At 38.7% G+C, this 13319-nt stretch overlaps 4 protein-coding genes across 6 annotated transcripts in view; 1 reads left to right on the top strand and 3 right to left on the bottom strand.

Moving 5' to 3' along the window:
* LOC105217925 (phosphofurin acidic cluster sorting protein 2) overlaps positions 1 to 4765 on the top strand; it is a 44844-nt gene extending 40079 nt beyond the window's left edge. For all 3 annotated transcript variants that reach the window (XM_011193225.3, XM_011193182.3, XM_029045942.2), the window contains 5 exons: positions 49 to 643; positions 705 to 1185; positions 1249 to 1786; positions 1845 to 1961; positions 2083 to 4765. In XM_011193225.3, coding sequence (XP_011191527.2) covers positions 49 to 643; positions 705 to 1185; positions 1249 to 1786; positions 1845 to 1961; positions 2083 to 2213 — 1862 coding nt within the window. In that variant the 3' untranslated portion in view covers positions 2214 to 4765. The remainder of the gene's footprint in view (positions 1 to 48; positions 644 to 704; positions 1186 to 1248; positions 1787 to 1844; positions 1962 to 2082) is intronic.
* Positions 4766 to 5928: 1163 nt separating this feature from the next.
* LOC105217964 (actin maturation protease) lies at positions 5929 to 8254 on the bottom strand. The gene is made up of 3 exons (XM_011193250.3): positions 7686 to 8254; positions 6394 to 6490; positions 5929 to 6321 (listed from the first exon to the last, which is right to left on the bottom strand). The coding sequence occupies exons 1-3, from the start codon at positions 8252 to 8254 to the stop codon at positions 6073 to 6075; spliced, it is 915 nt and encodes a 304-aa protein (XP_011191552.2). The 3' UTR covers positions 5929 to 6072.
* Positions 6585 to 7508, bottom strand: LOC105217954 (U6 snRNA-associated Sm-like protein LSm3). Its single transcript, XM_011193238.3, has 3 exons — positions 7250 to 7508; positions 7080 to 7187; positions 6585 to 6829 (listed from the first exon to the last, which is right to left on the bottom strand). Exons 1-3 carry the CDS (start codon positions 7268 to 7270, stop codon positions 6653 to 6655), a joined length of 306 nt encoding a protein of 101 aa, XP_011191540.1. The 5' UTR covers positions 7271 to 7508; the 3' UTR covers positions 6585 to 6652.
* LOC105220716 (uncharacterized) lies at positions 8169 to 12165 on the bottom strand. The gene is made up of 6 exons (XM_029043913.2): positions 10829 to 12165; positions 10475 to 10636; positions 9970 to 10254; positions 9464 to 9904; positions 9214 to 9366; positions 8169 to 9107 (listed from the first exon to the last, which is right to left on the bottom strand). Exons 1-6 carry the CDS (start codon positions 11187 to 11189, stop codon positions 8734 to 8736), a joined length of 1776 nt encoding a protein of 591 aa, XP_028899746.2. The 5' UTR covers positions 11190 to 12165; the 3' UTR covers positions 8169 to 8733.
* Between the last annotated feature and the right edge of the window lie 1154 nt (positions 12166 to 13319).

Here is a 13319-nt window from a genome sequence, read left to right as displayed (position 1 = left end):
CTTCTTTGCATTTTAAATCCATGTTCGTCTTAAATTTATGCTCCACAGATCGCCCGACAGACTATCGAAATGACAGCTCTGGCAATGAGGGCAACGCTTTTAATACCGATGGCCAGAACTCTGACCCGCAGAATAGTCCTCCGCGCAGCGATAAGGACTACATGCGTTTGCAGCTGCTGCAACAACAACAGCAGCAGCAGTTGACTCCAGTGAGCGGTGGCGGCAACAGTGGCAGCGCCTTCACTTTCAGCGAGAAGCGTTCGCGTCTGTTCCGCACATCCAGCAACACGCCAAGCGGTGCTGGCAGTGGCGCCGCCGGCAGTGGCGTTGGCATGGGCAAGAAGAAGCAGACACTTAGCTTAACAGCTGAGCCACGTTCAGTATTAGAGACATGTCTGTCGCCGACAAATGTGGAGCCGCGCAAATTGTTGCTCGACCAGTTGAGCCGAATATTCGCCAGCGAGGATACAAATCTTCCCGATGTGGTCACACTAATTAGTCCGCCTGAGGCGCTGAGTGGCAGTGCACTAATGCCCAAACTGACAACGCTCTTGGCGAACTCCTTCAAGCCGGCTTTTGTACCACAAAACACGGCGGAGGTGAAGGCGGTACTCCAGGCCCTAATGGGCAAGATACAGAAATAGTAAGTCTGAAGACTTTGAATATTCAATTTCCCTTTTCATTTCATTAACTCTTTTCTTTAGCTGCAACTCGAATGCGAAGCCACCAAATACGGTGAAAATTTTACTATTGGGAGGGGATTGGCTGCAGGGCGCAGCCTTACGGCACTACGTTGAGCTAATGGGAGTGCGTCCACCGGATTGGTTGAATCATTTGCGGTTCTACATTGTGCCGATCGGCAGCGGCAGCACAATAGCGCGCTATCTCAGCCAAGTCGACTTGACGTATGGTGCCATGTTTGGCTCGGACAATTGGTACCAGTTGTGTGAGCGCGTAGCGGCGACTGCGGCGGCAGTTAGTGCCGTAACGACAGTGAATGCTTCGGCGTTGTCAACGACACTGGGCGACTCGGTGACCGCGAATAAATCCGATATTGTGGAGATGGTGCAACGCATACAGCGTTACCTACACGCCGCTGGACCATGCACCCAAATTCCCATTGGTGAGGCAATGGTCAATTACAAGGACGAGGACTCACGTCAAATATTCGTGCCATTTGTTAGTGTGAGTATCGGTAAAGCAATTGACATGAAACCATTGATAACTGACAACTTGCAACATTCACAGGATGTACGCATTGGCTACTTGGAGGGCCCACAAGTCTCACTCGATCTCGAAGAGAACGCCACGCAAACGGGCAGTTCAGGCGCGCAGCAGTCTCTGAATATGTCAAGCGCCATACCCATTGGAAATAGCAATGTCACGAATTTATCTGGCATCGCCGGCGGTGTTGGGGGCAATACTGCGCCATCCGGTTCGCCACCGCAGAGCGGTAGGATCTCACCCCCACAGCAAACGCCACCCTCCTCGGCGAATGCGCTACGCGATCGCGGCGGCGATTCGATCAACACCCCGACAGCGCAGTCGAGCGCTGCGTCCGAGTCGGTGGAGCTGCAAGTAGATTACTGGCCCATTATGCGACCGGGTGATTACACGCCCAAAGAAAAGAGCATCACGCGTAGCGGTGATCAGGGTGGCAAGAGTAGCATTAAGAGCACATTTAGGAATCTACAGGTTTGGCGGCTACCGCAGAATGCCCAATTAGGCGAAATGTCGCATGGCATGACAGTGAATTTCGCAACCAAAGAAAAGAAACAGAAACAAAGTAAGTGCCTCGGTGGGTTGCATCATTCGTGTTATTCATTTTGTTGTTGTGTTTACAGTTATGCGTCTGGGCAAGAAGAAGGAAAAAGACCGCGATCTCGAAAAGGAGCAGTGCGTCGAAGGTGTGGCTCGCTTGATTTGCTCACCAAAACCGTCGCACCCAGTACCTTTAAGAGGTGAGTACGGTTACGCTCAGTAGCGACTGAAAGCAGTTCGAAGTTAAAAAGACTGAAATTCATGAATTTTAAACGAGTTTTATTTGAGTAAATAAGCAATAAATAATTATGTTTTTTGCAGTTTTCATTGACGGCACCGAATGGACTGGTGTGAAATTCTTCCAGTTGTCATCGCAATGGCAAACACACGTAAAGAATTTTCCAATTGCTCTTATTGGTTGTACGCCAATGTCTTGTTCTGAGATATCCTAGTCATTTTAATAACAAAAATTTGAGCCGATAAAAATATAAAATATTTAACATTAATGTAACAATTCTACTTATATAATAGCAGATACCTTTGCAAATATCATGTAATAGCTACGTTGGTTATCATATTGTACGTAATACCTACTACTACTACAACCGAGTACAATAATTGAATAATATTGTATTATAAATGTATGCATCCAACACATCTACATATTCAAAGAGCCCTCACAACTGCATCATAAGCTTACATATATAAGCAGGGCGCCTGTGGGTTCGTGAAAAATAGAATTTACCGAAAAGACAGGAATGAACTCAGAAGGCAAAAACCCCACAACTTTATTTTAGTGAAACCCAATAATTTATACAATGACTTTTTCAACATTTTGTGGCATCAACATGGTTCGCCTTGCAATTTTGTTTACGAACACTGCTATATAAAGATATACATATACATATATATATTTTTTATTTGTAATCCATAGAAACGCGTTAAGAAACCTATACTTATACAACCTTATTTTTTATTGTATTTAAATAACAACTTATTTTTGAGCTGATTGTAGAAATAAACGAAAAATATTTAATATTACATGCGCTTACTTACATATATGTATATCTCGTGTGTATGCGCATATATAATATTTAAAGGAAACTAAGTGAATTGCGAAACTAAACCATGCTTGCTAACCGTAGTAAAGTAGTATCTACATAACATATAATATACATACATATATACAAATAGAACAATGGTAGCTACGCCGACAATGTGTTAAATGCAATAAAAAACTTGATTAACGAGATACAAGTATAGCATACAATTTATAGCTTCCTACTACCACCAGCCATATTGTAATACTAAATAATGCTAAATGTTAAAGAAACAAATACAGTACATACATATACAGTTGATCAGAATTAACAGAATTAACAGAATTATTAACGTACAATTTAAACGCATAAGTGAAACTGAAACGTAAATTAACATTAAAATGCCACCGTGTTCAGTGCGCTGCGGTGACTGAACTCCAACGATTTTCCATCAATAAAACACCTGTATCCGAATGTTTCCTTATTAAATAGTAGATATTAAATAAATAAACAAAATACAAATCGAAAATATTAAGAATCGAGTTAGCATAAAGTACATAACCGTTGACCGTTCTACACAGAATGCAGAACTTTTTGAAATCTCGATGTAATGTAGCGTAAATTAACACACAAAAAATCAAATTATTAAAAGACTCGGAAAACTGTAGCAGTGGTTTATTAAACCCGTTATGTTACTCATTTTACAAAATTTGTATTTTTTCAATTCATGTCATCCATCACTTTCAAAATCGTCGCTGAGCAACTCTGACACGAGTAAATATTCAATACTCAGTAACTGTAATAACAAATTATTGTTTATAAATGAGAGAGGCGATGCTTTATTTCTTCCTGCCTGGAATAATATTAACATCACAAACTAACAACTCAAATCTGTTAACTGAATCTAAAAACATATTTCTTCCTTAGATACATATAACCCAGACAGCTTAAATACTTTTTTTTCGAATTTATTCATTGTTAATAGATTTAAATTTTTTTTATATATATTAGTTATTATGTTATTATCATCCGATTTTGTAAAGAGACTGCGCAATTGAACTCAGCCGTTACTTTAGTTTTTTTTTTATTCGCTTTGAGTAAAACAAAATGGAAATTATCACAAACCTCAGTCGAAGTCCATTGACTGGTTGTAGACTAAAACCAAAAACCAGTGGCGTGTTTGAATGAGGATGAGGACTCCTTAAGTGAGAGGACGCTTCAAAATTGTAATGAAACTCTAATTGTTGTGATCTAGAGTAAAAGTTGTAATGTAAGAACAGCAATATTTGTAGAGATGTCTCAAGATGTAGATGTATCTCAAGTGCGATATGTAAATTAAGTATATTTAGTGAAATGTTTATCCATAGCATTGTTTGCTCCAAATGCTGTCGACCAGTACCAGCAGGTGCGCATTGTAATTTATTTGTTGTGCTCCAACTAAAAAAAAAATTATGTGGTTGGACTTTGGATTGATTAGGTATTTAAACTGTCTTCATATACAAAATTTTTAACTTACTAAAGTATATATACTCGTACATATGTACAGCATGCATGCGCGCATGCCCATATATGGCAGTTACTCTCGTTCCATAAGTTCTGTGAATGTTTATTAGAATACTTCACATAAAAATTTGCATAAATATTTAAAAGTTATAATTATAAAATATATACATACATACTATATTATATATACCTAATAATATATACATATTATATATAATACGAATTATTTAAAACATTAAACAAATAATTAAATTAGAAGACACGAAATTTTAAATGTTTCGTCAGTGAGAAAGGTGCGAGCAAGAATTATGCAATATAAGAGAAAGTGATGATTTATAGCGTGAAAGGAGAAATTGAAATAAAACAAGTTGAAATTTAGTCTATAAGCATTTTTAATATATAATAAACAAAAATAATAAATAAATAAAAGAAAAGACTTGAAATAATACATAAAAATATAATTTCTGTGTGTTCAGTTCTTTATTTTGATTTTGTGTCTTAAATATGTTTTAGTTTGGTTTTTTTGGGTTTGTATTGATTCGCGTTTATCAAATTGGACATTGCCAGCGCTTAGGAAATGTTGGTTGTGAATTTGCAAACATTTAAGACGAATGTCGCCAACCCTTGAGGTTAATGTTCAAACAGTCAGATTGTATCATTCAACATTAACATGACTTACAACAAAGAATGTGAGTAAATATTTATATTTCTTGAATGATCTCCGGTGTAAAGTAAATAATTTCAAGATCTGGAATGAGTTCTGTCTTGTAGACAAGGTCAAGTCTTTGATCGAATTTCTAAATTCCCTTATGAGCCATCAGACAAAATTCTTAAAATATTATTAAGATGCACACCGTAAATTGAAGTTGCTTGAAGTAACCTAGCGTATGTCCAAGCCCTATTTCATTATAAATTCGAATTTTGTATATAAATTTTTTTATTCATTTTATTCATTTTTCTTCGAACATCGGTTTATTTATATTTTGAAGTAATAGAAAATTACATACATATCGTGTCTGTGCAAACAAATAAATGTAAAGCGCATAACTGCATAAAGCACTTTTAACCTAAAAGCGTTATAACGGTGCAATGCGGTCAATAAAGTGTTAAAAATTTAAATTTAATTAGTTTGAATTAATTTCGTGTTCATTTTCATTAAGTCTAAAGAAATTCCGAATTATATAACAATTATTTATTTTTACCAATAAGTCCAATTAGCTTTCGTCGCTAAATAAATGAATACATATATAGTATATGAAAAAAGAAATGCTTAACGAGTTCGTTTTATTAAAAATACGTTTCTTATAGACACATGTTATAATATTGTGATTGACTGAATTTCGTGGGAATTAATTGTAACAAAATAAACTACAAATAATTATATATATATAATACAGTATATAAATACGTACATATATGCAATATTTAACTGAATGTTTTTATTCTTATATGTAGTGAAGTGCTAATAAGCCTTTTTGGAAAAGCCTAAAGTTAATACCATGTAATAAAGTTGAAAAAGCTGTAAAACTTTACTAGTTACTAAGTGTGTTTATTGACAAAAATAATAACAATAACAAAATAAAATACATATATCAATATTTAAGAGTTCCAATTAAAACGCGTGTTTCACTGTTGTTACAAGTTTAATATTTAGACATTTCTTTTCTCTAACTTGGTTACATTTCTTTAATAACATGGCAATTTATGGTTAATTAATTTGCATTTTCTAGAGTACAAATATACAATTACAGAGAAGACATTAAGGTGGCTAATGCTTGGCATTCCTTTCGTTTCTCGCGTAGAAAAATAAGTCTTCTAGCGGCAACATGTTTACAATAATGGCACGTTCTCTTAAACCTAAATCACCACCAATACCACCAGGGGGTAGCAGAAAATCACAATCGGGATAACCTTTCGGCTGTTCGAACTCTATAAGGTTGGCATTGCTGTCGCTTAGAGAAGTCATTGACCAGACAGCAAGATTCTTCGCTTTTCCGTGACGCGCTATCACAAAGTACTGGAATTTACAAAATTGTCCATGTCAATATGTACATGTACTTTCGCAAATAGTATTTTGTTATAAACAAACCTCATTACTTTCGTTAATCAAGTAACCGATGATGAGTGCCCAATGCGCTTTGTGACCATATTTCAAACAAGGTGAATGATTGTAGTCAGGATCGTACCTATTTATGTTTAGTGGGTTTAAAGTGAATTAAGGAAAATCTGATTGTGCTACCATTTTGTCGTAAAATTGTAATGAATGAAAAGTATTAATAATTTTCACTTTTAAGCACATACTTATTTTATTTAATTGTATGATTACATTCTAAATTCAAGTGTTTGCTTTATCCTACTCTCATAGGAGGTGATACCAATATTACACCGTCTCCTCGCACAAAAAGCATTGGAATTGTACGCTTTGTAGTCTTATATACTTCTTCATATGTTTCCTCATCGATTTCCACGGTTGTTACTGTTTCTTCCGCGTCTCCCAACACCATGTTTAAATGTTGATCGAAAGCCTGCAAAACACATTATTATTGTATTGGGGAATAGGTTCCAGTTCGTCTCACATTTTATACAATTAATAATACAATATATTATTTATATAAACAAACACATTCGTAAATTAAATACAATTATTCCAATATAAATATTCCATTGCTTTTGTTTTCGCCTAATTTGGAAACCAAATAGCAAGCATTTTGCGATAACTCTTGTAGTTATCGTTTGGAATATTTGTAATTCGCAATGGTTTTGATTTGTACTTACGTGAAGGCGTCCACGTAGTTCACGCTCATTACGCATCTTTACATATACTTTTTCATCCAAACTAAGCCTAATCAAGTCCAGCGGCTCCTTGACCGGCAACACTTGTATCTAATGGTTAAAAATTTAGATATGTAAGTTGAAGAGAAACGAAATAATCTTGAAATACTTACTTGCTCTTCTTCGGTTGCCATTCTATACACGCGCTAACTTTAATAAACAAAATTAAGTATTTTAATTAAAAACAAAAGTATTTTCACACGCCAAGCAAAGCACTTTAGGAAACGCGCTAACGTCAATTCGACTTTTGTGGAATGTCAAATGAACTGTCAAAAGGTAGCGAATCAGCTGTTTAATTTAATTCTGACATTCAACTGAATTAATTCGACATATTTAATGCTAAAATATTTCATTTTGTTAGCAATTAAGGATAATTTGCAATTTTAATTTAGCCAAACAAATTTCAATGAAAAATAATTTGTTCAACTCATATGTGTACCAATTTTCTTTCACAAGTCGGTGATCTCTACACGCACGACATTTCGCTTAGCCTCAAACGTGATCCACATTTAGAATGTGTATATTTTAAGATTCTTATGTAAAGGATACGGTACAAAAATGCAAGCACCCGCCTGCAACGCTGATCTGACCTTGGCACAGTCAAGTCGGCCTTGATGTAACACGCATTCCACTGCCGGCATCTCGGTCTCGCATTCATTGGCACCTGTTTCCGTCACCGACATACCATTCAATGTGGACTTTTCTCTTCTGTTCGCTTCGGTCGCTGAAGAATTTGCCGAATTTAGAGCATCACAAATAAGTTTAAATAGATTTTGTGCACTAAACATTTCGCCATTGTTTGTGTAGCCTCGCTGCTTAGCCAACTGCAAGAGTTCGGTAGGGTTAGGTGCGCCATTCAAAAGCATGCTTAATGCAGTCAAACCACAGGTGGGTCCCTCTTGTAGAATAGAGGCGACTTTGCGAAGTTGGCAGTGCTGTGGAGCCCTGTCCTCACAAACGCGTGCTAGAAAACACGCCTTCTGTAATTCAGGGTACTCCAGCGCCCAGGTACATGTTGGCAATTCATGTTGATTTTTGGCTGGCGGCGGATACTTCTTGGCAATGGTTTGCTCTTGAAGAGGTGGTGGTGGTGGAGTGGCGGACAAGGTGTGCGACATTAGGTTTCTCTATTTTATACTAATTATATAATGGCAGGCGATGACCTTACACTAAACATTCACGCGCGAGATATTTTAGCGGACGGTATTATTAGCACTACCTCATATTTGTTCGTTCGCGCTCTACTGGTTACTCACTTTTCCCACGGTCTACATTCGTGTTGGATCAATCAGAGAACGCCCCAATCAACACGCAAGCAAAATGAGTTTTGTTGAATTATTTTTGTATGAGAATTTCGTAAATATTTACGAATTTGAGGAGAAAGGAATGAAGAAAGTGTACGGCGCCATCTGTGTGGTGGCACAAAGAATACTGAAACGTAACTGAGCGGAACGTAACGTCAACGTAACGCTATAGAAATCGTTACGAATTCGAATTTGAATTCTTATGCATTTATTTGTTGTTTTAAAAAAATAGAAAATTTACTTATTAAATTATTCAACTTATAATAGATAGTAATCTTTAATTATACTTATTACTAATTTCTTTTTCTTCTTGTCACAGACGATTTTCGCTTTGAGCTGCGCCACAAATTCATTATATGAGTTTTAGGTGTGGTATTCGCGATGGGCGTTGAGGTAGTGCCAGGAAGTGGAGTTTCGCTGGAGCTGGTGCTATGGGATTCGCCAGCGAAAACTTCTGAAGAAGACATTTGGTCAGTGACCACTGGCGGATTTCGGCTTATCGAGCTTTCAGCGCCAACTTCTGATAAGGATTCGAGAATTTTCCTTGCGTGCCTAGGAAAGTATGCTTCATTTTGAGTTTCTGGCGTTATTGTGACGTAATTGGATTCGGGTGATGGAATATTTTTCAAAACAGTTGAGCACTCGCCTTTGCCCAGTATCCTCCATGCTGTAAAATTATAAAATATAGTTTTATACGATTTTTTAATTGTATGATGAATCTGTGATCAAAATATATATTTTTTTAATTTTTTTATTTTCAAAACTGTACTCACTGTTTAGGTTATTCCTACAAATAGCGTGATCCAGATGGCATTGGTTGATTATGGTGTAGTTAATAGCGTTGCGTGAGATACATATGGGATCGTAGTCTGTGGTGCAATTCAAGACACATCTTCGGCATTTACCCTCGTTAACTACCATCCAAGCTATTGATGGACCAAAAAAGAAAACTTTAGATTAGCTTGGGCTTTGATGTCATTCGCTTTGTTCGAATCTCTTAATTGAGGACCTGCCAATACTCACACTCATTTAAAATGAGATTTCTCAATAACAGCTCGCATATATTTTCAAACTTATGCGCCGAGTATTGCGTTGAACTGCCACAAACTGGTCCAGCACCAAATTTACAGATCGACACATGATCGTCAACCGACGGCAGAATCCGTATATTATGTGGCATTGCATCCAAGGATGACTGTTCGGTGTGCCGAGCACCATAAGGCTGATTGTACTGGAGCATGCTTCTCATTTGCCCTCCATAGGAACTGAAGACATCCTCATTCATATAGTTGGTGTTTTCGATATTCGGTGTCCACATGATATCGCTCGGCATTTGCTCGGGTGCGTTCAGTTCGAATGTAACGGTCGCACTGGTTACCGTGCTGCGCTTGCTAATAACGTTTTTGTGCGTTTCGGAACTGGCGTAATCTTCCGCGCAGACGCCCTCTGAGAAGATTTGCCAATCTGTGAAAGGTGGATTGTAGTGTTCAACTGTGCCTAGGGTGCTTATTGTGTGTTCTTCTACATACCTTTGTTGAATTTTACGTTCTCTGCATTCACTAGACATTCGTTGATAAAAGTCGCCTTGACGCCAAAGAGTTCTGCGCAGACCGGATTAAATACCTTCGGACATGGTATCGACTTACTCAGCACCTCTTTTTTAAACTTTTGTTGTTGATTCATATTTTCCTTTTTAGTAAATGGCATTCCTTGCGCTGTTGTAATTGGAGTAGCTTGTGTGGTTGGAGCTGAAGTAGTAGGGACTGAACTCTTAAGTTGTCTAACGCATGCTTCGTCGGGGATCAGTTGCCAATCTGAAATTTTGGTATTTTTGGAATATATAATTAATGCGTTTTAATATACATATATCCAAACAAGGACTGATAGTACTTTGAAATCATTTAGATACTCGAGATCTAGAGTATAGAAAGCTTCTCACGACTCGCGAGTCTGAATTTAATACTTGTAATCTCAAGTACACATATATGAATGCAATAAAAATAGTGAAATATTTAAAGTGAAATTGGAGCTCACCATTGTCATTAATGCAAACATCGCGCGCCATGTCGCAGTGTCCGCTGAAGCTCCGCACTTCGCCGCTGTTGACATTGCGGGCGCAAATCGCGCGTTCGCTGCCTTCGCAAATTATAAGGCTACAACTCGGCCGACAGAATCCCAACGCAATTTCCCTAAAAACTTTTCGCATAAAATATTAAAAATTAAAAGTACAACAAAAATTGAAATATTTAGACGGAATGGAAAATGGAAAAGCGAAAATGAAAAAAAGGACAGAAGTGACAACAATGCAAGCAATTTCGGAAACTAGTACATTAATCGTGTGACACAGTGCCACACAAAGTTCGGCGTGCACAGGTGGGTGGAACTCACCGGCCTGCGCGTCCCCTGTGTCCGCGTGGTGGCGCTCACGGTTGGTTTGCCTCAACAAACATTCGCTGCCAAAGAGCACATAGTCCACATCATTCGCTGTGGCACAAACGGGCCGCCATCTAGGGCTGTCTTCGCGGCCACAGTTTGTCAACGTTTTGTCCATCAACGGCGCTGGGGGTGGCGCTTGAAGCAGCTGCTGGTCGCTGGCTGGTGGGGCGGGGCTGTTGCTACTGTCGTTCCACCGGCTGCCACTGACCGTGGCCGCACTCATCAGTTGGGTGAGCAGTAGCCAAAAGTGAATTGCCGCGTAGGCGATGCGTTGGTCCGCGGCCACGTGCAGTAAGCCATGCGTTGCCAACATTGTCTCCTCCGGGTATTATATTCGGAGCGCTGCGCTGGAGCCGTGGCAGTATTGAGCGAGTGGCGACAAATATAAAATCGCGTGTGGCCGTGGTTAGAATTCACTGGTTTGGTGTTGCACGTCTGATGCTGCAATGGCTTTAGGTTTCGCCTTGACTAATCGTCAGCTGCTGCGACCGTAATGGTTTTATATGCACTTCGTAGCCACAATGAGGTAGCCAGCAGTATCGCACGTTCCCAACTGTCGCTTGAACTTTTCATATCAAATTTTCACGTGCTGAGGTTGTGCTGTGTTGCACCGTCCCTCCGGCGACCCGAAAGTTCACAAACCAGCTGCTCTGGCGGGTGCGTGGAATTCTTGCGTTCCCGCGTTGCTGCATAAGGTGCTCGCGGTCATTAATTTTCCGACTTGTGCTGCTCTCCAGCTCTCACGCGTACGCGCTCGCATGCAATCGCTCCGCCATGTGCATGCACAGCGTCAACCGCATCGTAAATGCTACTTATGTCTCTTGCTGGGTCAGGTGTTGTGGCGATAATTGTGTTGATTCCATATTTTCTTGTCTGCTGCGCACAAATGCGCCATTTCGCATTTCGGTTTGCTTGCCAGTGTTTGGCGGTTGGCGTTTTATCGCTGCGGTGCTTGGCGGTGATGTTGTCGGTGGGTACGTGATTTTTTTGACATTCTTGCGCCACAAGCTGCTTGGCCAACGCGGCAAACGGCGGGTGCCGTATTTATCGCTGGAAAATATTTTCTTGATGTTCCCAATGCATCTTCACCAAGTTATTCATTCATAAAATTCTTATCTGCACACGATTTGCCCAGCTTGATAGCTTTGTGGAGAGAATTGTGCAAATCTTTTTAACTGTTGCGAACGATTTAACTTGCAAAAGTTAATGACACTTCTGTAGCCGAGCTATTGAGATTATGTGTTTGTGATTCTTTCATCTCAAACCTTAACAATTTCTAGAAGTAAGCTGTGGTGTTAGCTTAAACTATATAAATAAAAAGAGTCGGGTTTAATAATACCTGATTTGTTGGATTCCTCGATCGAAAGATAAAGTTACATTTGTTTTTGTTTTGCATTCTGCTTGAAGGGAACAGGCATTTGGGGATTCCACATTAAGTCTTGACCTGCAAAACTGCAGCTGCAGGTATAGTGGATGTCGATCGATCGATACCATCGGGACTGAATTCCCTTCACTCTACCATGTGCTAGTTGAACCACAAAAAGTTCAAAAAGTTTGAACTAAGCCACTTCCGAGATATCGTCGAGGAAACCGTGACCGATAGTTGCCATTCTTTTATATAGGAAAAGCTTTGCATCCGCATAGAAGTTGTTTTACAGTTTCTTCTTCTTCTTGACAACTTCTTCATTTATCGTAAAATATGAAGCTAGTTCACCAACTTCGAAGAAACGATTAGAGATTTTAGTGATTTTAAACCCGCTTGACTGTCTGTCAATATGTTTCTTGCTGTAAACACTTTCCTTGTCAGAAGAAGAAGAAGTTTATAGTAAAAGCTTTAAAACGGACTTGCCCTCAACTTCAAATACCGGACTACTAATTAAATATTTCTATATTCTTCAAATTTATGTATGATTTCAAATACTACTGAGACGTCTATACTGATTTCCTGCTGATATTCCTCACTCTACACATTCCTACTACATACCGGAGCTTTTTTATAAGCTTTTCCACATTAATCGCTTTAAATCGAGCTACATATGTATACTAGTATGTTATTTGTAAGTCGCTTAGGATATTGACTTTTCAAACATTTCCAACAAATATAAACTGTGCTTGGCTAAAATACAACAATAAAGCTTTGCGATTTCATGACATACCGTGGAAAGTTGAGCAACTGCAGTTGCTGCGTCACAATCTACCAATGGGTTATACAAGTTTTTCTCGTTTTCACTGAAAATATACGAGATTTGTTTGTGTTGCATAACTGTTCATCGATTGAAACAATAAAAGTTTGTGTAGTTTGCTTTACTTCTTCCTCTTCTTCTCTTTCGCTTTGATTCCACTTTCCAACTTTTGATCGATCTCCTGCAAGCGCACAGAGACCACAGAATCTGTTATGCTCGGCACGCTCACACAACAACAATAACAATAACTTTCCCTTGTT

The sequence above is a fragment of the Zeugodacus cucurbitae genome, chromosome 2 (assembly GCF_028554725.1).
Source record: "Zeugodacus cucurbitae isolate PBARC_wt_2022May chromosome 2, idZeuCucr1.2, whole genome shotgun sequence".
In the NCBI taxonomy this organism is placed as follows: domain Eukaryota; kingdom Metazoa; phylum Arthropoda; class Insecta; order Diptera; family Tephritidae; genus Zeugodacus; species Zeugodacus cucurbitae.
This window is presented reverse-complemented; position numbering and strand designations above follow the sequence as displayed.